General features: G+C 36.0%; 1 protein-coding gene across 2 annotated transcripts in view; it reads right to left on the reverse strand.

The window, feature by feature from the left end:
- Window positions 1-22,418, reverse strand: part of CSNK1G3 (casein kinase 1 gamma 3) — a 69,665-nt gene that overhangs the window by 42,333 nt on the left and 4,914 nt on the right. The window contains exons 2-4 of one of the 2 annotated variants that reach the window (XM_075727040.1): window positions 21,461-21,874; window positions 17,611-17,651; window positions 10,883-10,952 (exon numbers count right to left, since the gene is read on the reverse strand). In XM_075727040.1, coding sequence (XP_075583155.1) covers window positions 10,883-10,952; window positions 17,611-17,651; window positions 21,461-21,638 — 289 coding nt within the window. In that variant the 5' untranslated portion in view covers window positions 21,639-21,874. The remainder of the gene's footprint in view (window positions 1-10,882; window positions 10,953-17,610; window positions 17,652-21,460; window positions 21,875-22,418) is intronic. The other variant, XM_075727041.1, reaches the window with a different exon arrangement.

Here is a 22,418-nt window from a genome sequence, read left to right on the forward strand (position 1 = left end):
CTGCTCTTGCCCGTTGAGAAATGCCAAGGCATTAGACGTGAGTATTTCACTAAACTCGAGGGGAATTTTTAACAGGTATACTATTTTCATATATGCATCTATATTTGTGAGTGTGCATGCATGAATCAATTTAAGTAGTTTGTAGATGTATGATTTAATTTTAAAGGGACTTTTATACTGCTGTACTATTCTTACAGCTTTACTCTCCTAAACCGTTGACCAAGTCTGAGACTAAGAGTGGGCCCAGCCGCACCTCGGCTCCTCTCTGAGAAGGAGTTTAGAAAGCAAGGGGGTCCATTCTGAACCTTGTGACTCAACGGGAGGGTTTCCGTATCCCCTACATACGACTTCTCTCTCTCATATAATCCAATTTCCTTTATACACTTTGCCTATGTACTAGATATACATATATATTCATTATCCTTATCCATATAAAACCATTGACCAAGTCTGAGACTAAGGCTAGGCCTAGCCGCACCTAGGCTCCTCTCTGAGAAGGAGTTTAGAAAGCAAGGGGGTCCAGTCTAAACCTCGTGACTCAACGGGAGGGTCCCCCTTATTCCATATATACGCAATCCCTTTATGAATCATTCTAACTCAGTGTGATTTAAGTCTCTTTTATGCACTTCTATGTAGTAATAGAGTGAACCTTGCCATCTTCGAATCTGTAACTAAGTCACTGTTTTGATCAATTTTGCCTAATCACTTTATTAATCATTGATGATTGAGTGCTATTAAAAATACTATCAAATTCTGCAATTTGCTACAAGTAAATTCTAACTGTTACTAAATCAAACTGTGTAAAGTCACTCATTCATAGTGAATTGACATAATCAACAGGATTCACAAGCCTGCATTCGTGACAGCACTGGAGCAGAGATTCCCCTGCAGCCCGTGGTGAAGCCCATGGTGAGTCAGGCTGTCCCCCTGCAGCCCATGGAGGTCCATGGTGGAGCAGATATCCACCTGCAGCCCGGGGACAACCCCACGCCAGAGCAGGTGGATGTGCCCAAAGGAGGCTGTGACCCTGTGGGAAGCCTGTGCTGGAGCGGCTCCTGGCAGGACCTGTGGACCTGTGGAGAGGGAGGAGCCCACACTGGAGCAGTTTGCTGGCAGGGCTTGTGACCCCATGGGGGACCCACACCGGAGCAGCCTGCTCCTGAAGGACTGCACCCTGTGGAAGGGACCCACGCTGGAGCAGTTCGTGAAGAACTGCAGCCTGCGGAAAGGACCCACGTGGGAGAAGTTCATGGAGGGCTGTCTCCCATGGGAGGGACCCCATACTGGAGCAGGGGAAGAGTGTGAGGAGTCCTCCCCTGAGGAGGAAGGAGCAGCAGAGACAACGTATGATGGACTGACAGCAACCCCCATTCCCTGTGCCCCTGTGCTCCTCAGGGGGAGGAGGCAGGGAAAATCAGGGGTGAAGTTGAGCCTGGGAAGAAAGGAGGTGTGGGGGGGGGAAGGTGTTTTAAGATTTAGTTTTTATTTCTCATTACCCTACTCTGTTTTGATTGGTGATAAATTAAACTAATTTCCCCAAGTCAAGTCTGTTTTGTCCATGACAGTAATTGCTGAGTGATCTCTCCCCATCCTTATCTTGACCCACAAGCTTGTTAGATTTTTCTCTCCCCTGTCCAGCTGAGGAGTGGGGTGATAGAGCAGCTTTGGTGGGCACTTGACATCCAGCCACGGTCAACCCACCACACTAGGTTCTGACCATTATCCACCTTGGCTGCTATCTGTTTCAAGAACTTCAGCATCAAACCTGATTTAAGCCTCATACAGAAAAAAAAATTAACTTGATAAACAAGCAGCAGAGACTGACTGTCAAAGAAATATGTAACACAGAGGTCAATTGCAATACCACTTCTATTTAACCTTGTGTTCCCAATCTACCACTGATTTAATTTTGAGCCATATCTTGGCAAAAAGGCTTTATAAAATACAACCTAAGTTTGTAAAGCTATTAAGCAAGTTAGCAGCTTTTCAGTGCTTTTCACTTCCTTGTAATATTAGTTTCCTTTTAGAGTTTCCAATCCAGTCACGAATCACACCTACTGATATGATCTGCATTACTGCTTAGATTGTCTGTTAAATCAGATCTACAAATGCTAGTAAAATGCACGAGATTGCACTTGCAGAATGCGCTGTTCCATATTCAGCTTCCTATACCCCGCCACCTTTTATTTGTCATTTCAATTTTCATATGTGGCAATTCATTGGACAAAAGTAAAATACCCTGAGTAGATTGAAGGTTTACATTAACAGCCATCTTCCATGGCACATTCGTACTGGTACTCTGTCAAGGATGCAATTCAACAATCTGCCGCAAACACAAGTATTCCCTACTAAGACTACAGCATCTGGCCTGAATCCTCTGAAAGTAAGCGACTGTAAAATCGAGGATAGTGCCAGATGGGGTTTTTCACTAGAACCAAAGCAGCATACACAAAACCATGCATACACAGAACCAAAGCAGCCTACACAGAGGACCATACACTCCCCAGAAGTGTAGCACTTTATGGCTACTGAAACCATGATTATCCATGCACTCTAGAACTCTAAACATGGAATGAGACACTATATAAGCAATACGACTTCAGCACCGCTACAATGCCATGTTGGAGGCACACACCACAACACTTAGACTATACTTCTTATTTACAAATATAAGGATACATTTGCAAATATAAGAAATAGTAATATAACAGTAAGATTTTTCCATTGAAAGAGATCTAGTAACTATTTACATTACTAAACCAGACATTTTTATTGTAAGCCTTATTAAATCAAATATCTACTTATCTAACATTCACAATGTTCTGTGAACCGTACCATCAAGCCTCCTTCACAATTACAGCTATTTTATACAAAAACCACCGATTAATCTCCGAAATTTGTGTGTGATGTCATACTCCAAGATAATACAAATTTTTGTATATCACCAATCTTCTTATGGTCAGTAATTACTGTTTCTCAGAAACATTAACATGTGCACCTGTAAGGTACATTTAAATTTATGCAGCTGCCATTCTTACCAGATCTCTTGCACTTATTCTAGGGAAAAAAATTACTTTAAATATAAATTGAGAAAATTCTGTACATTTCCTTAAGTCAAATGCTAGAAAGAACTGGCACAAAACAAGAAAAACTGCTAGCAGCATTTCTTGTAGTTTTTGTTGGATTACACTTAAAATAGATTTGTAATTATCATCATTGTTCATTAACTTAAACGTAAATATTAGTATATTCACAGTAATAATTGAGTAGCTCAACCTTCCTGTTAAAGTGTATCAGCAGCATCAGAACTCAAAACTGAGTCAGCTTTTCCCCCAAACAAAACCATAGCAGTCATCAGTACACAGATTAATAGTGCATATGAACAGATACCTCTTCAGTCAAGAGATTCATTATTTGATTCACTAAGTGCTTTTAACAATAATTTTTTAAATTAAGCATAGAACATGATTTCTTCACCTGCCCTGTATTTTTATTATTTAATAGATATTAAAAAACACTTCTACTAACTGCTTATGTTTATTCTCCTACATAATAACCCCAGTCAAAGTAGAACAGAAGGAATAAAGCAGGACAGCATTACTAAAAAAATTTTTGAAAAAATCAGTTTTCATTTTAAGAGCAAACTCTCAGCTACATACCTAAGAGTACAGATCAAAGCAATGCTCATGTAAAGTTACTAAAAAAAATTCACTTTGCATTTATACTGACTGTTAGCAAGATATATAGACAGATTATGAAGTGAGACAACTCAAAGACATACACATAAGAACTCAAAAAACTTTATTTACATATGTAAAACTAAAGACTACCCTGAACTGAGTTACTTGCTAACTCTGTAGTTAACAGCTAGGCATTTTGTCTTCACCTTTCATTGTTACTGATTGTTAGAAACAGAATGCACTTGTTTTAGAAATGAAATTATATTCTAAACCTGAAGCTTCAGAAAATTATTACTGCTTTAATTAAGTACTGGGGACATTCATTTAATTAATATGTTTGCACATATATCACATTACAGTACTCGCAAAAATCTTCTTTTCAAAGTCACTTCAAACCCTGGTAACTTCCGTAATTTTTATCCTACAATAACAGCAAGTGCAGGATGCCAGTCCCAAAATATTTTGAAAAATGGAGAATGGTATAAGTTATTTTAGATTGTTTCTATAAGATCCATGAACAAAGATGATCACTTGTCAGATTAATCTAGCTACAATTTACTTCCAGCACTATAATCAGACTTGTTATTGAGATACTTCCTCATAATCTGGTAGAATATCAGTCTAGTAAATAATTTACAATCTACCAACTAAGGAAGGAATTAAGATATCATAATAAAGCAATGATAATTTTGTCTTGGAAAGAGTTATAGCACAGCACAGACACTGATACAATGTGATGAAACCATGCTGTCCTGCATTTTCTTCCACAGGCTGAAGTGGAAGGCAGGGTGGCTATGGCCCAGGGGATGAACTAGAAGTGATCTCAATAGCAATCTGAAACCCCATGGTCTTCTCGCAAATAAAAGTAGTGTTTTTAGTGGTTAACAGTGAAAGATAAAAAAAAAAATCACCTATCACTAACTTAAATACAAAAAGCCTCCCTTTCAGTGCCAATATCTGCCTCATGCATTCTATATCCTGAATATAGTTGTACAAAAAAATTGAAAAGGTATCATTGAATATTCCAATCTCACACACACTTAAGCGGGTCTGAACTGAAATTAGACCAAGAACTACATTTTTGTTACCAAAAATATTTTTTCCTTTACCTACAGGAAAAAGCACTGAACACTGAAGTACTGAACTTCATTCTTGGCCTTCAGCCCAAACACCTTTTCAGCACAAGGAAAAAGCTACGAACAGCAATGTCTACCCTACCAGTCAACATGAAACTGTGCATAATGTACCTTATAACAAAGAAGTGTTCAGTTCAAGCCTCATGAAACTCTGCACCAAAAAATGAAAAATTCAGAGTATTTCAAACTGACTTAGCTACATTCCCAAACCAAAACACAGTCTTCAATCTGGAGAATCCTGCCATGCTCAAAATGCTAAAATATTCTATTGACCCTGCTTACCAAAATGGTGAGCAGACCTCACTCCTCTACAACAGCAGTTGACCACCATGCACAAATGCTTAGTACTTCCCTGATTGCACCTTCTCAAGATTACATACAGACTTGTTCTTACACTAACAGCATTTACTAGCCAACACATACACAAGTGATCCAGTAACATTCCAGTATCTTCCAAAAATCACATTATGCCAGCACTGTAATCTTCTTCAACCACTAACACAACAGTAACTTTTTTATTACCACTGTCCAAGTAGTATGATTCTGTTATGTCTAAGGCAGGCTCTCACAACCTCAAACCTGAAAAATGTATTTTTAGATAGCAATGGAGAGCACATTTACCACATGACTGTTAGTACCAAACCATGGAAAAGATTCTCATGTACAGAATGCAGTACTTAGCATTCATTTTACACTGGCCATAACCTTTTAGAATACAATGCCTTTTTCCACACTACGCAAATATGTGTCTTACACATGCACTGGCCAATAGTCACCCTGTAAGAAAAGTGTCTGACTGCCAGTTTGAAGTGTTAAGTAGACTTCAGTTAACAGACCAGAAGTACAAAAGTTAAGAAAAATAAAATACCATTAATATTCAGCATCTGCCTTCTCTGATACACTAATATAGTAGTTTCAGAAGTAGGATAATCCACAGCTGAACAGATCTTTGTCTCCTTCAAAAATGACCTCAATGAAAAGCTAAAACCTAACAATGGATACCCCTTGTTACTATAGACAGGTACTACCGTAACAGTCTGTTCTTAGTAAAACAGCAGCATTGCAGACAAGCTCTACTAAGGCAGGTTAAGCAGCAGGAGCCACCTGCCATTCTTCTGTTCCACTTGTCAGATGGGTAAGTACAAGAGAGTCCTCACTCACTTGTAAAGACCCCCAGACATTATGATTAATGACCCACAGATTTATTAAGAGATGTTAGAAAACCCAGACAGTAAAAACTAAGTAGTTTTTATGTTCTTCAACACATAACAATACATAACTTCTTTAATATGGACACAAAGTCATTATTGCGAAAGGGAACTGAACCATATTGTAAATACCTACCTGTCAAAGAAATAAAGCCTTTTAAACCAATGCAGTTTTTAAATTGGAAAAATCCCACATTAAAAAATTTCTCAGATTTACTGCTCAATACTCAAACTGAGCCAGCAGTTACTGATTCCACCCCCACCCCCCCCCCCCCCCCAGTCCCTCCTAGTAGGAAAGCACACTGAATTTAGGTGCAGTCAAATTATGGGCGTAGCACATGAAATACATCTACAGCTCATCTTCTTACCATGAGAAGAAAGACTGATAGCATAACAGATGAATAAAAAAATCAATAAAAAATACAAAACTGTCTTCCATTTATTCCAGAAGTCTTAGTGTAATGTCAGGTTAAGAATTCACTTATAGTTTTATTTGCAGTACGGTACTGCACTTACAGTAATGTATCAGTTTTTCTTATCATTCATGCTTGGATATTAAGAAAAAATACTTTTAAGTAATTTTTTTTTAGAATTAAAGGTATTTTAAATTCCATCTGTACATTGCTCACTCAGTTGACAAATTTCTGCATACTGACTAAATGATCTCAAACTTCACGAGGAGGCCACACTCACAGCTACTGAGTGACAAAATTTTGGTAGAAAAGAGACAGCAATTTTCATTAAAATCTCTACTGATATATAAAACCTAAATGAAAACTAAATAATGATGTGGCCAAAATAAGCCACATCTTTAAACTAACTTAAGAACTATTTTTAGTAAGTTTTAGATCCATTCCCCTGAATAATTAAAAATGTTTCCAAAAAAACCCCAAAATATATAAAATGTATAAAACAAACTTCCTATTTAAGAAAGATTCTTTAAATTTTTTTCCTGACAAACACCTACACATGCACATTCACAGGCACGTTCAGTAAAAAGCATATTTGAGAATAAAGTTACAGATTATAAGCCTTCTTTATGAGCAGATTTTCTCCAAAAGAATACAGTTTTACAATGTTAATGCTTTTTCATGTGAGTCAAAAGTACTATTTATTAAATACAAAGAATACTCTGAGTTCAAAAGTCTTGTGTATAAAAACTGCACATCTATCATATTTCATGTCTATTTTTCCCTTGTTCTTTCAGGGAGCAGAACTATAAAAGATCCCCCAATTTTTTTTTTCACTCAAGCATATCTTTCATCTTCATGGCATTCAAGAAGCACAATAGCAATACTCTTATCACAGAAATTAATAGTAAAAAAAAAAAAAATCTAAGTCACAAGGTCACTAGAAAAGAAAGAAAAAAGGATATTGTAAGAATAAGTAGGTACAGTAGACAAACACTGGCCAGAGATAAAGGAATACCAAGAAAACAGAGAATGTCAAAATGCTACTCATTCTATCAAGGGCACTCACAAGATCAGAGGAAGCGCTAAGATGCTCTGTTAAAAACGGTTAGAAGGCAAGACAAGCTGTTGCCCAATAACATTTTCTTTACTTGCTTTCAGGAAAATAACCTCATTTTCTTCCACAACTATTCATTCACACATCAATGCCTCTCCCTCCTCCCCATGCAGCCCCCAAACAAACTGGGATTTCACAGGGGCTACAGGTATTTTATCACTTAAGCTTCGGGTTACTTCACACTAAGCATGAGTCTGTTTGCATAACCTGTGGAATTAGTAGCTCTTATTTGTGAAAAATTAAGTTTTGATTATAGGAAATGATGGCTCTGCTTACAAAAACTTGAAAGAAAGGGAGTACTATTCCCTTTTCACCAGCTGCTTCTGAAACCATTTTTTAGTAGTCACTTGCTATTAATACACATGTATGCATGTATACATGAGGAGAACAAGTGGAAAGGCTATTTAATACAATCAAATGCAAAATAAGCAGTCCACACTCAGGTATAAAGCTAACAGCCAAATTACAAGAAGTTTTGTGCAGATAAACAAAAACAGCTAAGGAAAAGACTGTATCATGATTAAGAAAGCCTGCAAACGTGGACTGTAGAAGCTTAGAAGCCAGAAGGCTCCAGACATCTGGAACTGCCAGTACTTACCAGAGAAACTCCTATCTGCTCACAGTTACTATACTTCAAATTTCTTCCAGCAATAACAGCTATTTTTATACCTCCTACTATGGACTCTTCTGCCACTTGCACAATGAAGATACATTTCCTTCAATTTACTCTGGCAAAAGTACAACCACTGCCCATAAAGCAACACTATCTATATGGATAGATCTGGCGTAAGATTTTTACTCTCTCCTGTTTTACATAGGAAGGATTAGCTGCCTCCTGAATTTATCACTTGGTCCATCAACTTTTCACTTCTATGTTTTCCAGTTGTTCATGTGACAAAATTTCTTAAATCTACACTTAACAGTAAACACGTATGTCACGAAAAATCAGTGAAGTAAAACCAATTGCCTCAGATTACATGAGGACAGAAATTATATAATTCTGCAACTTTTTTCCTAAAAAGAATCTTAGACTGTGTAACTTCCTGGGCTTCAGGGCCCAACTCCTGCAAAGACAGGAAAAGGGAGAGTGCTGCAGAAAGACAAGGGATGAGCAATTTTTTTCAACTTCTCTATAAGAAGATGCGAGCATGAATATTACCCTCTTCATGATGAGTCTTTCCCACAACACCCATTAAAATGAGTCTCAAGTGGGGTGCCTGAGAAAGTCAGACAAGACTCAACAGAGCTTACAGGGTTCTACACCTGCTGGGGGAGGCTTTCACTTTGGAATAAAAGCAGGTTACTTCAAAAACAGAGGAGGTCTACAAGGTCCTTCATAAATACTGAAGATGGCTAGTAACTCATCAGCTTTATCTTCTTGTTTTCATCCCAAAGGTCTCCTCATCTTCATGCAAAGAATCAGAGAGATCATTCTCCCTTACAGTACTTCAGTAAGGCAACAGAGAAAGTGATAAAGTTGTTGCAACCCACAAAATGGGCTACAAAGACTGAATGATAACTGAAGCAGACTAACTTTGACTTGCCTACATACTTACATTAAATAGTCCCCCCAATCTTATTCAGTAAACAGAAAAGTAAACAAAGTTACATTTGCCAAGACATTTTTCCCAAGAAATATTCCCATAAGAGTTCCTACCTCTGAGAAGCATTGCCTATTTTCTGCAGTCTGAACTAGTAATTAGAGCTTTATTCTTACCTCCACTACACAGCTCCTTTGCAATTTGAGATAGTTACACCTTGGTTTTCACAGCTGGGTTCTGCCCCTAACTTGTGGGTTGCCATGTCTCATCAGTTAAGCAATTAAGATCTCTGCTTTCCCCTTATCAGCTATTTCACAATGCTAGTCTAGGGTATGCTGACAATTTACAACTACTTACAAAAACCAAGACATTATACCCTGATGACTTCCACCAATTAGCAAACATGTAATACTTAACATTTTGACTAGACATTCTACAACTTAATTTTCCATCTCTGAACAGGAATAGACAACGTCATGTCTTGCAAAGAGTTATCTCTAAAGATTCCTGGTTACAGAGCATGCATACTACAGCATCAAAAAAAAGTTCTATATAAGTTGAAAGTATTGGAAAGTATGTTTCCCTACAGTGAGTCTTTAAAAAAGAGCACAAAATTTTGAAAGCTACCTAACCAGAGAAGCACTGTCCAGTCTGTGCATCAATGAACATATGATCCTGAATTTTTTTAAAGTCAAAGTAGTATTTAGAAAGTACTGAAATTCATTACAACACATACATTCAATGCAACAAAATGAAAGTGGTATGGGCATGTTCATTTTGTATTCCCTTACTTTTGGAGATGACTTTTCAGCTTAAATAGTATTTTATTACAGTTTAAGTATAACTTTAAAATTACCATTACAAAATCCAAGCTGCTTTTGACAGAAAAAAAACCCAGTGTGCATGTAGGAAACAACTATTAGTCATCCATTTTATATAATAAACTTCTACATTAGTAAAAAATGGAAAAAGTAACTACATGACCTATGAAAAACTACTCTAGGAATTAAAGGAACATTTTCAAGGAAAAGATATCATAAGATTTTTTCCTAGGGTATAACTGGTTTAGTGGAGATTTGTACTCACTTTCTTAGTTTAAGAAGATTCACATCTTGCTAACTGACTATATACAGTTTTGTGAAAGGCACAGAAAAACACGTGAAAAGTTTTAGGTATTGCTCACCTTTAAAAGCAAAAGGTCCTCTCTTACGAGGGAACCATCATAAGAGTATTTCTGGGTGTAAAAGCACCAAGGGGAGCAAAATGAGAAATTCAAATCTTAAACTTCATTTAAAATTTTTAAAAAAGTATTTAAGAAGCTTAAAACTAGTAAGCAGCAATATATCCTGTATCAATGGAAGTGAAGTAAAACTGAGACTGAAGCTATTTAAAATCATAGCAACTTTAAAGAAAAATATGTGGTTAGTAGGTTAGCAGTTTGGTCATTCATAGTGTTTATTCAAAGAGAACACACTGGGAATACTTTAAAACTGCTTAGTTCAAGGTATACCCATATGCGCAAAAATTCCATGATATTTAAGATTTTATTTAGTAAGTCTTAGGATTTCATAGACACACTCTGAAGAGTAAAACGAAGAAGTCTTAAAATACAATAGAAATCTTTACAAAAAAAAAAATTTCACATTAATCCACTGACTCATGGGGCTTTTTTCTGTTTTAAGTAACTAAGAACACTTTATTAAATAGATTTATATTCCTAAATCCGAAAACTTCTGTGAAAAATTGATCCTGGATTACATAACAGTAAAATGCATGACACTGCTTTTTACCTCCAGATCCTAGCTGCTTGTAGAATCTGTATTCCAAATGTAGCTGTGGTGCTCTCGACTTCATTGGCTCCTGATTTAAAAACAAAAACAACATTTAAAACAAAGCCTCTCTGCCAAAGCCTAAAAACTAATACACTAACCTACTACCAGCCAAACTAACCCTACTACTTCCAAGCCACATGGGAAGTTTAAACGTTTCTTCCAAAATGACTCGTAATTAAGAAACTAAGAAACCTAAACCTCAGACCCGTGACTGAGCATACAGGGACATTTACATCTTTTACTGCTCCACAGGACTGGGGTCAACATGCAAACCCAATCACAGACCCACAATGCAATAGCTAAAAAATAATTTGCCTCTCCAAAGCATGTGGGTGATGTGTCTTGCAGCTCTCAAAAGGTGGCACTGATATGCAGCTTAACAGATCAAAAAGACTGTCCACACATCTCATATACATGATAGATGTATCTATCAAAAAAAGTGTTATCCTAGGATCTTGACAAAAATTACCAAATCCTTCCATCAAACAGTAACAGCTTAGCAGAAATTAAGAAGCATCATTCTAAACTATAAATTCAAAACAAAAAAAGAAAGCACCAGAACAACTTTGTAGTTTAAATCTTTCTTTTTACCAACATAATTTACGTAAGTTAAAAAAATCTTAGTTCTGTGCTCTACATACTAATATGGCAAAGTCACATAGATTAAAGTGACATGAGATCAAGCACAGGAACACACAAGCAGCCTAAATGAAAGCCCTAACTTCTTGAGTATGTCCCTTTGCAAAATAAAGGTACTTTATCATAAGATTCTTAAAGTAATTTCCTAGCGCATCTTTTAGAAGATATGCCCAGTTTCTTGCAATATGTAACACCTTCTAATACAGCAGTGGTAATTTGGACATTAACTGTGCATTAGTCCTACACAGACTGCTCCTACTGGAATTGCAGCACATAAGGAGTAAGATTGTTAATACATTTATCAGCAATAACTGATACTGCTGGATGTCAGTTTTCAGGAATAGTTTGGGCAAGGTGCTGATCTCTTTCTTCACAACTTCTTCTCCAGAAGCTAACAGTTTATTAACCTGTTTCCAAGTGGCACATCCAGGCCATAGAAACCATCAGCTGATACGCAATCATGAGAAGTTTAGTCCTCTTCCTCAACCCATGTCCCTCCAACAGTCAGATGTTTCAAATTGCTGCTACTGCTACGGCCAAAATCCCTGCCAGGGTACATTTATGCATTTAATTTTGCCAGGATGCCAAAGGTTGAGGACCAAAAGTAAAAAGAGGCCAATGTAATGGTTTCTACAAAAATCAAATAGAATTTAATATATGCTTTTTATGCTCCAGAGCATTCATTCTAGCTGAACACTGGAATTCTTTGCAAAGAAGTGAGCAAGAACTTTCTAAAACAAAAAGGTGTTGATCCTTCATGAACTTAATTACTAAGCAAGACTAACTGGGCCACAGTTTATGAGGAGAACACATGAAATTTAATGTCACATATTAAAGACAGATATCCCTTAAAACACTACGGAAAACATGGGCATAAGCAAATCAGGGCAACTACCAAGCTTTAGTACTCAGCTTTCAAAGGTCTAAATAAAACACGTGAAGCATGTTACTGAAACATTTTAACCTTTTACAAACCACACAAATTTAGCTACTAGTTTGCCTACAGTATTACACAAGTCTGTTAGCTACAAAATATACCACCCTCTACATAGTCTCTAATGAAAAATTGTAATTCTGCCTGCTAAGAGGAAAATATTTTAAACTCTGCATGTCTACTGATTATACTAAGACAAGACACTGGCTTATGGGCAGTTTGATTTTGTTCAATTATACAGTTTTGCCTTAACTGATAGTACATTAACAACTTAATCACCACTCAATGTTGTAAGATGCTCCCATGATAAGAATGAAAAATAGCTTGTATGTATTAAATTTATGTAAACAGACAAAAAAATTCTCCTAAGGAAAAGAAACAGCTTCCAATTTTGACATACACATCTACACTTTTTCAAATGAATGCTGCTTGCTCCAGTCATCAGCGGGAAACAGCTCTATAAGCCTCCAGAAGGCAAATGTTCTCAAACAAGTCTATTTGACAACTGCACACCAGGCAAAGACAGAAGTTAAACCCTGTCTAGCAGAGAGATGATTAAATACTTCCACTCCCTCCAGCAATGGTGAAAAAAAAAAAAAAATGTGGTAACATGTACTTGTAGTCCATTTATTGGCTGATAGTCTTCTGGAATTGCCTTATTTTTGTAAGGAGGCTTAAGTACAATCTTTTGTTCAACAAAATTTGTGAGAGGGCAAGAACAATAGGCTCTTCAAATAAAATTTGTTTTGTTCCTACACATCCCACTTTGCAGTATGCAGTGAACTACTGACAAATGAGAAGAGATAGATAAAGATAAATCAAGACAAAGGTGTGTTAAATGTAACCTTCCACCATAAGAGTGAAGAATACACCACTGTAACTACATTTTTATGAATAAGTCTAAAAAGCATATTCAATAATAAAAAAAGAGATGGCAAGTCATGGTGGTTTCTATTTTCATTAGTATTTCAGTACATTTCAGCATCTAAAGATAAGTTTGGGAACACATAACTGTTCAAACATTATGTTAATCCCAGAGGGCTTTGAAGCCAACTTTTCCTCCTACCAAAAGAAAGTACTGTATTTTGTTCACTTAAAAAAACCTCAGGTCTTCACTAAAGTATCCTGAAAGAACTGTTCCAGGATTTCTGTAAACAACCTTCACTACACTGCTTTCACATTCAAGTCTAATTATTTCAAACCTTCTATATTAAAATATAGCTAGCTTCTTTTCCCTGAAAAAAAGCATTTCTCTCTCTTCATGAGGGACTCAGGTTCTTGCTGCCATCAAAGAATTAATGTGCAGTTTACTAAGCACCTGTTACCTGAGCAGCGGAAACAGATCCTTAGTTCAGAGAGGTTCTTTTGAACAAAGTTTTTTCCACTCCTTTTTTCTTTTGTGGGATGTTAATATATTCAAACAAAAAGATAAAGACCCCCGAACCGTGAAATCTGTTTCAAGTTCATAATTGGGGTTTTTTGCAATTATTTTTGTGCCAAATACAGGGAATAAACTACTATACAATTTTCAAGACATGCCATCTCCCTTCTAAAGGGCTTTGAGAAAACAAACAGTTTACTTACTCTAACCATAAGGGTAGAAATTTTCAAAAAGACTCTCATGCTAACCTAAAGCACAATATAAACATTCTGCAATTACCTACTTTTCATTTCTTTAGTAATCCAGTGAGAACTCCTACTCAGTATATCTTCTGTCTCTGCTTCCTATTTTCTTAAGCAACAGCAAATAAAAGCTGTTTTCAGGAAAAAGTTCCTTAAGAGGTAGGGCTCTTGTTACAGGAAAAGATCAGTCTATTAAACAGAGTTGCACTTGATTTGGATTTACCACAGCCTTCTAGAGAGGTTCTGAAATGGTATCATTCTAGACTGCAATAATTCTTTAAAGCCAAAAAAGGAGGAAAAAACATTCCAGCCTCGGAACCAACCACAATCTTCTTTCCACACACACCCCACTTATTTTAAGGATTAAAATCTTAATAGTTGAATGATTAATGAACCAATGAATTAAAGATTACAGATTAAAAGCAGCAGTGACTACCTCATAACTTGCTATCTTTCACACAAAGACAGAAAGAAAAATTTACTTATTTCCAGAAGCAGCTCAAGCAGAAATTCCTTTAGTTGGTATTTGGTTAGCAGTTAAGCATACTGCAGAGGAGGTAAGTTTGGTCAACAGAGAAATTTGTCAAAGGGAAAGGGAAGAAGAATGAAGGAGAGGGAAGAGCTGAATAGGGAATAGGAGATTTAAGTGAAGTAGAGGGTCATGTAATAAGAGAAATAAATCTAACAATAAATGAACAGGCCAGCAGGTACATGTACAGCATGTACAGTTCAGGTATACCAAACGGTTATTGCTGATCACAAGACACCGATTTGTATACTAATAGACCAGCAGAAACATACAAACACTGCTAGGCAGCATACAACTGATAAAGCCCAGCTCTTAAGAGTCTCATTCCAGTTCTTTAAAAAGTCCATTTCACCTCTCAAACTTGATTATCTGCCCAACCAGAACAGGCCATAATGAAAGAAGCCAGATTAAGAGTAAGATCCTGGAACAGTAGCTGTTTTACCAGAATAATTATGTATTTACAGACAAACTTTATACATTAAAATGCACACATTGTATGACCCTCAGGCCTCACACAGAAAAATTGTTTAAACTATTTCCTTACACAAGTAAGACCTGAAGTTGCCGTAAGCATCATAAACAGGAACATACTTGTATAATTTTGTCCACAAGGAAAATATTAATTCAACACAATAAAAAGTTTAAGTCAAAACAGTAGTTATAAAATCCATTTACTTTTAACATCAAAAGCACTCCTGCAAGCTGCTGTACAAATGCAGCCATTATAACTCATACTCTCGAGAGAAACCCACACAATTCTCCTGCCCTAGAGTATACTGTTACCTTTTATACACAAAACATCTGGCACAGGAGATGCCTTGCTGCTCACATGAAAACAGTACATCAACAATGGAATGCTACCATGAAGAATACAAATACAATTTTACAGTACTGCAGGAGAGAGATTACCACAACTGTACCTGCCAAGGGTTACTGCTTAAACTAGAATACATAAATAATTCAAGTGATCCCATCCAGAAGGGCTAAACTTGAACTGCAACAGGTGCAAAACAGAAAGGAAATTAAGAGTGCCTCATTCAGGATAACAAAAGACTGAGCATAGGCCTAATGACTGCTCTCAAAACTCAAAGGGAGTAAGTGACAGAGATAGGGAAAAACTGTTAGGCTTACATTTTAAAAGGGAAAGGATGGTGTACCACGAGCAAGTACAACCTGTTAGAATAAAGTCCTGGCACTGTCTCCAACAGAAGAAAGACAGCAAAAAAGCAAAATTCAACAAAAGCCTACAGTTTAATGCAGCTGCTTTTAACAGACTGAACATTGTGAACCAAATCCCTCCCAATTTGGAAACAAATTCAGAAGAGCTGAAAGATACAGAAAAAACCCCAAGAACCATATTAAAAGAACCCACTGGTTCTACCTGCTAATAAATGTATTTTTAACTTACAATGATGATGTGTTGATTTTCACTACGATTCCTTCCATTTGTTGCTTATTGCAAAGACACTATAGCTTTTCATACCACTAATGTAAGAAGACAACTCAAAAAGTTAACTACATATTCAGAGTTCTTTCAGCACTAGTAGTAAATTACAGGCATACTTTACTAAGCTGGTTCTTTAGTGACTTCAAAGTTATTCAATAATGACACTTTGAGCTTTTTGCACAGCTGTAAATGTACAGCTGTAACACTGAATCATTTGGAGACAAAGCAAAAGTTGCCACTGAACAGTATCTTTGAAAGTTTAAATGGGTTGAAACAGTAGCTGAGTATATTAATAGTTACATATAATAAAAATGGTTTTTCCAAAACCCACTGATCAGATTAAAAAGTTCTCTTGTTCTACATCATAAAGTAGTGTTTAAAAAAAAAAAATCACTATCTTGCAAAGTATTTCTGAATGCATTTTATAGTAAACAGCCTTTAACTAGAGGAATTATCAGACCATTTTCAACTTTTACTAGACACACAGAGAAAGTTCAAGATATGTTAAAACAAAATTAATTTAAATCTGTTTTAACACAAACATGATAACCCTCCAAATCATATGTTGCTCTTTCAAACCATAACTTGCATGTTTTTCAATCTGTAACTACTCCTGAAGAAAATAGTTTTCTAAGCAAGAACAGTAATACAAATTATTTTTCAGGAGGTTATTACACACATTTGTAATGCTTTTTAGATTCCCCATCTAAAGCCATGTATTTCTGTTTCCACAGTTTACCTTTCACTTTATGGAACCAGAAATTCACCATACCATGCTATGAAAAACATTCTGTCCTACTGCAGCAACAAGAAATTAATGGGAGTCCTAAAATTCCTTCAATGACAAAAATTAAACAACTGAATTTCATCTTGAAATACTTTGGTTACAAGAACAGTCATTTACCAAGAAGTTAAAAGTACCCAGAAGCAAAACATGAAGTAAACCATGTAGTTCTTACAAAAGATTCAGAAAAAGCAGAACAATGCAATGTTAATGAAATATCCAAATTTACGATGTTTGTAAGTGAAGGAAACATTTTACACATCATTGCAAATAAAACATGTCTACCAAAACAGATGCACAAATACCAGTGGCTACAAATGAAAAACAGTTCAGGGCAGGAATAAGGGTGTTAAAATACAGGCAGTCTGCAAAATTTCTGGAGTTTCTCTGTAGTCACCTGATGTCAGATTCACATTAAACATGGTGTTCCCTCTTGTTGCACAAAAAGAGGAATCTACTAGGAAGACTGCTGAGCATATCCTTGAAGCAGCAATCATCATTGACTTTACAAACAAACATAGATTTAGCTCTGAAAACAGTGACAACAATTAACACTGGTTTTATTCAATATGGCCAAAGCATATAATTACATCTATCACTAACTGCTTTCATCTAATCAGTTGAAAACGTACAATACTATTAAGGATTTCAAGGAAATCAAACCATTATATATGAAAGGAAAATTCTGATTAGTTTCTCATCCCAAATCCTTAAAAAAAAATTAACTTACCAGCTTAATTGCCATATATTCATTTGTGTATAAATTTTTTCCTTGAAAAAAGAACAAAAACAAGAATGTGAGCCATTGGCTTTCCTGTTCAAGTAAAATGACACTTAAACCTCAAGAAAGTCTTTGAAACATTTTTGATCTAAGGTGCCAGGTGTTCTGGTAGTGACTTAAAAAAATGTGGCTTTATTAGTCTCATACCATACTTTAAAGACAACTTTGTTCTTGAATAGTATAAGAAGTAACAGTTTCACTGAGAGTGAGTTTCAGCTATTTCATCAAGTTTGCAAAATTTTTATACATTAGAAAAGCTTGCAAATTATCATATTCCATTTATAGTAATTTGTCATTCTATTCATATTTGTTGCTGAAAACTATTTAAAATTCATTTTAAAATTATCATATGGTTTTGGAACACCAGACACTAATTAAAGTTAGAATTAACTAGGACTATTTTTTTTTTCCTCAATTCTGTAATTTACTAAGCTTAAAGGTAGGACAAAAAAGGTAGCAATATTCCTGAGTAAAATGCTTATACTATTTGGAAAATGCATCTGCTGCTTTAAAAGTGATTCTGTAACTGGATAAGCATATTTCAACAAGCATTACTTCAAATTGTATGTAATGACTAAACTATTAAACAAGCTTTATAGGCGTAAAATTAAAAAATAGCAGATAAAGGAAAAAATAAGTTGTCACTTCCAACACTTTGTTTCTTTAGTGTCTTCAGATGAGTTTAGTCTGTGTTATTTTTAATAACAATCCAACTTTTTTCTCTGTAATATTACTCAGGTCTGAATTTCCCATGTTTGGCTCTGTTTTGTTAAAGAAATCAAACAGGGAAAAGACATGGATCAAGATAAAAAGGTTCCCTGTGAAGACGGTTACATTTATGATCTTGGCTCTAATCCTCATTTTTAAAAATACAGTACTCTTGCAAAGCTGTACTCTACAAAGATGTATTAAAATCATGCATCTGTTAAGGGATCAACTTTACAAAAAGCAAGATACTTGAAGGCTGTACAATAATAAACACAGAATCAGTATGGGCAGCATGCTCTACTCTGACCACCAAAAGAATGGATAATTCTAAGACCTATCCAGGAACTAGAGTGGAAATCCAGGCTTCTTAAATAGTTATTTCTTATCTTACGGTATTGAGTTACATTTTTGACAAAAAGAGTACTTTCTTTCAAGTTGTTTCTGTGTCTTTGCATACTGCAATCTAGAAAACGTTAAAAAAACCCCTCTTGCCGGGGCCCTGCTCATTCAGTCTATGAGATACATAAATCAGCCACAAATCCAGTTAAAGTTAAGTGACTGAATATTGGGTTCCAGTAGCCAAATGCAGTAATGACAGACTCATTCTGAAGAAACATCAGAAGGGACATTATAACTTTCCATGTTGGTGATTCAAGACAACAGTCTCTTTAAAATATGGAAGACACCAGACTTGACACCACTATTGATGTATCCTGAAGCACAGAACAGGTATTGCGCAACGCATCACATACAGAAGCAACAAGCTTTCTTTTACTACCCCATCAGTTTATCTTAACTGTACCTCAGAAGAGCCTTAAGATTAACAGCTCAATATTCAAAACAATTTAGTCCTTTGCAAGTTAATGGTTGCACATCAAAGACACTCATTTGCTGCACATTGCCTATCTACCATTTGATCCACAAGCCACTGTACTAGTCTGGCCATTCCTTTCTTCTCAGGTGGAAGAACTACAATGGCTAATGATTTATAACTGAATTTTCATCTCCTGAAGCGTAACTTCATGGCTCTCTAGCAACTTTATTATTCCTTTAAGTCTTTTAAGATTTGACCTTAAGACATGCTCAAAATAGATTCCAGTTTGCAGAAGTACATAAAACAAATTAAGTGCTTGTGTACGTCTCTGTAGGAGGGATGACCACTTTAAGTTACTTGCTACTGTAGTAATGTAAACACAGAGATAACAGATTTAAATCAGAATATGTAATACCAATCTTAACTCCTGCTTTCAGTAACTTACACTTAAAACATCTTACCCCACAAATAAGAATAAATAAGGATCTGAAATATCTACTATATATGCAAAAAAATGCGGACATTGAAAAGAAAAAGCCTGCATTTGCGCTGGTGGCTGTTGCAGGACAGTACACTACACTATCATCTTCCTCCTATTTCTTTTACTTGTTTGTCCTATTTTATTTCAGTACTTTCAAACTTTGAGTCTTAACTACTTTAATATTTTATTTACAATGAAATAGGTGATTTCACTCTGTATCTGCTGCAAGCAAATGAGTTAATCTGATAATGATCTGAAATAGATAATCAACTCTGTAGATTGTGACCACTCCAAGATAACAGAGCAAAAAAATTTATTAATTTACAGTTGCCTTCAGTAGTAAATGTGACATTAATTATACTGGTTTGATTTAGTTCATGGAAAGGTTTAAAAGAAAAATTATCATTCAAAGCCAGTTTAGGAAAGCTTAGGACAAGTTGAAGACAAGAGTTTCAGCTTGACTTGTGAACTGCAGAGGCATATACATATAACACTGTAAAGGTCATAATATATTGATCTTGTTTAACTATTAATAGGAATAACAAGAGTACCTTTTATTGAGGCTATGTTAAAATTCAGTATCATCAGTCAGAGCTCCAGCAATGTTATCTTTCTTCCCTCTACAGTACTAATATGCTAAGCTTGTTCACATTCTGATTCAGACTAGACGTAAGGCCCCCAGAAAGCACTATATTAAAAACATGCTATATTTTATGCATGTTTATAACATGCATATATAAACATGTTATATTTTATGCAAGCACTATATTAAAAACCTTGTCTGAAGGACAATGAGTAGTAGTTCTACCAGAGGCAGAAGATCAACAGAAACACAGCACCTACATAGCCCACCCTACTCTCAAATACCCTACCTTCAAATCTATCTCTCTTTAAACCTTGAGGCAGTGCATTAACGCAAGCCTTCCAGGAATACTGGAATAAATTCTTGCCATTAAGTATCAAGTTGTATAAACACATACAGAATTCCCAGATCTTGAAAACCCTGGCTAAACATGCTGTCATCATGGAAATTTAAGTCCCCAAAACTAATTATATACTCGTCCAAAAGCACACACTCATCATTTACTATTTTAATACGTGGTAAAATTTGCAGCTTTGCTGCCCAAATTCTTCAGAATTCCAGAGGTCCTTCTCCATCTGTCCCTTCTTAATCATTTCGTTTTCATCCATCTATTCAGCAGGGAACTAAGTGACTGAATCCTCTCTACAGATGGATTCTCACTGCCCCTATCTAACAGCAGCTCACTGTTTAGCCTCACTACACTGCTGCTGATGGAAAGGAAACCAAGGAATCCAAGATTTTGCTGCTATTAAAAGCACCGTAGCGCCTGCTACACTGTCTCCAAGATATCTCCAAGACCACAGTACTGTAAGCCAAACCTATAGGAGGAAAATAGGTTTCACATACACCTAGCCCCAAATCCATCTGAATAAACTGCCTTGGGAAGCCAGGAAAAGTAGCAAAATACAATAACCATGAAGTAATTTCCAGCATCTTGGAAGACACAACTGACTGAATTTAGGATAGCACGGCACACAGTTACGAAACTTTTTCAGTCCCAGAAAGTCTCCTGCTACAGAGATTCTTAATATGTGATAGAGCTTGCACTGGCCAGGGTCAAGCCACAAAAGATGTGCATGGCAAATTTAACCTATCTGAAGCCTGAAAGTAGTTTGAAGAGCTGTATGGTGTGTTCACATTGACATTTTCATGCCTAGAACGCATACAATGGCCTTCAATAATGTAAACTGAAATAAAGAAACAAGGATCTTACCTAACCGTAGTTCTCCAAAATTACCGCATCCGATTTTTTTGCCAACTCTGAAGTTAGGTCCAACCATTAACACTCCAGAATTTGAAGAACCAGTTTCACGTGGATTATGGCCTGACCTCCCACTAGGCCGTGCCATTCTTTCATCTGGCTTGTCCTTGTCTTTCTTTTTATTATCCATGCTAAGTTTACGGTACTCCACTTTGACTTCTTCTTTTTAAAAATCAGTATAAGCAAACTCCAGTTGGACAATATGAGAATGAAAACATCACCAGTGAAGTGCCCAGCTGGTTACTGTCAGTAAGCAGTCAACAGCAGCGTGTTCATCCCATTCGCAAAGCTTTGGTAGTATCTGTAGTAAAAATATATCTCCAGAATGCACACCACCAGCAATATTTACTAGTATTTACAGGAACTCTGTTAAAGAAAAACAAAGTTATTCAATACAGTAAGACTGTTGTACTAAATTACTTTTCCCTTCAACTAGTCATACAATTAAGCTATAACTAATGATATTTGCTTTACACATCCTCTATGAGAAGCACTACTGTAAGGTTAAAGTCTCTGATTCTAGCACGTAGTAACAAGAGATATTGGTGTGACTGAAGTGAGCTAAAAAATCTCAAGGCTTAATGCAACAGGTATTTAAAAAAAAAAAACCCAACCACACACAACCCAACTATAAAACTACTTCCTGACTAGCAGACACACTTAAAATCAACATTTAGACACTCACTGCATCTTACATCAGCTCTGCAAAAGAAAGCATTTTATTTCTGGGTTTTTTTCCCCAGTATTATGTGTTGATCTAAGGAAATGCTCAAGCTGCACAATTATTGAAGTTATAGAAAGATATTCAAACTTAAAATTATCTCATTATCTTTTCTGAATTATAATTTCTGAGATGCACAATTTATAAACTCATAGCAAGGACACTTCAGTTCTTTCAGTAACTCCTAGA

The sequence above is a fragment of the Pelecanus crispus genome, chromosome Z (genome assembly GCF_030463565.1).
Source record: "Pelecanus crispus isolate bPelCri1 chromosome Z, bPelCri1.pri, whole genome shotgun sequence".
NCBI lineage: Eukaryota > Metazoa > Chordata > Aves > Pelecaniformes > Pelecanidae > Pelecanus > Pelecanus crispus.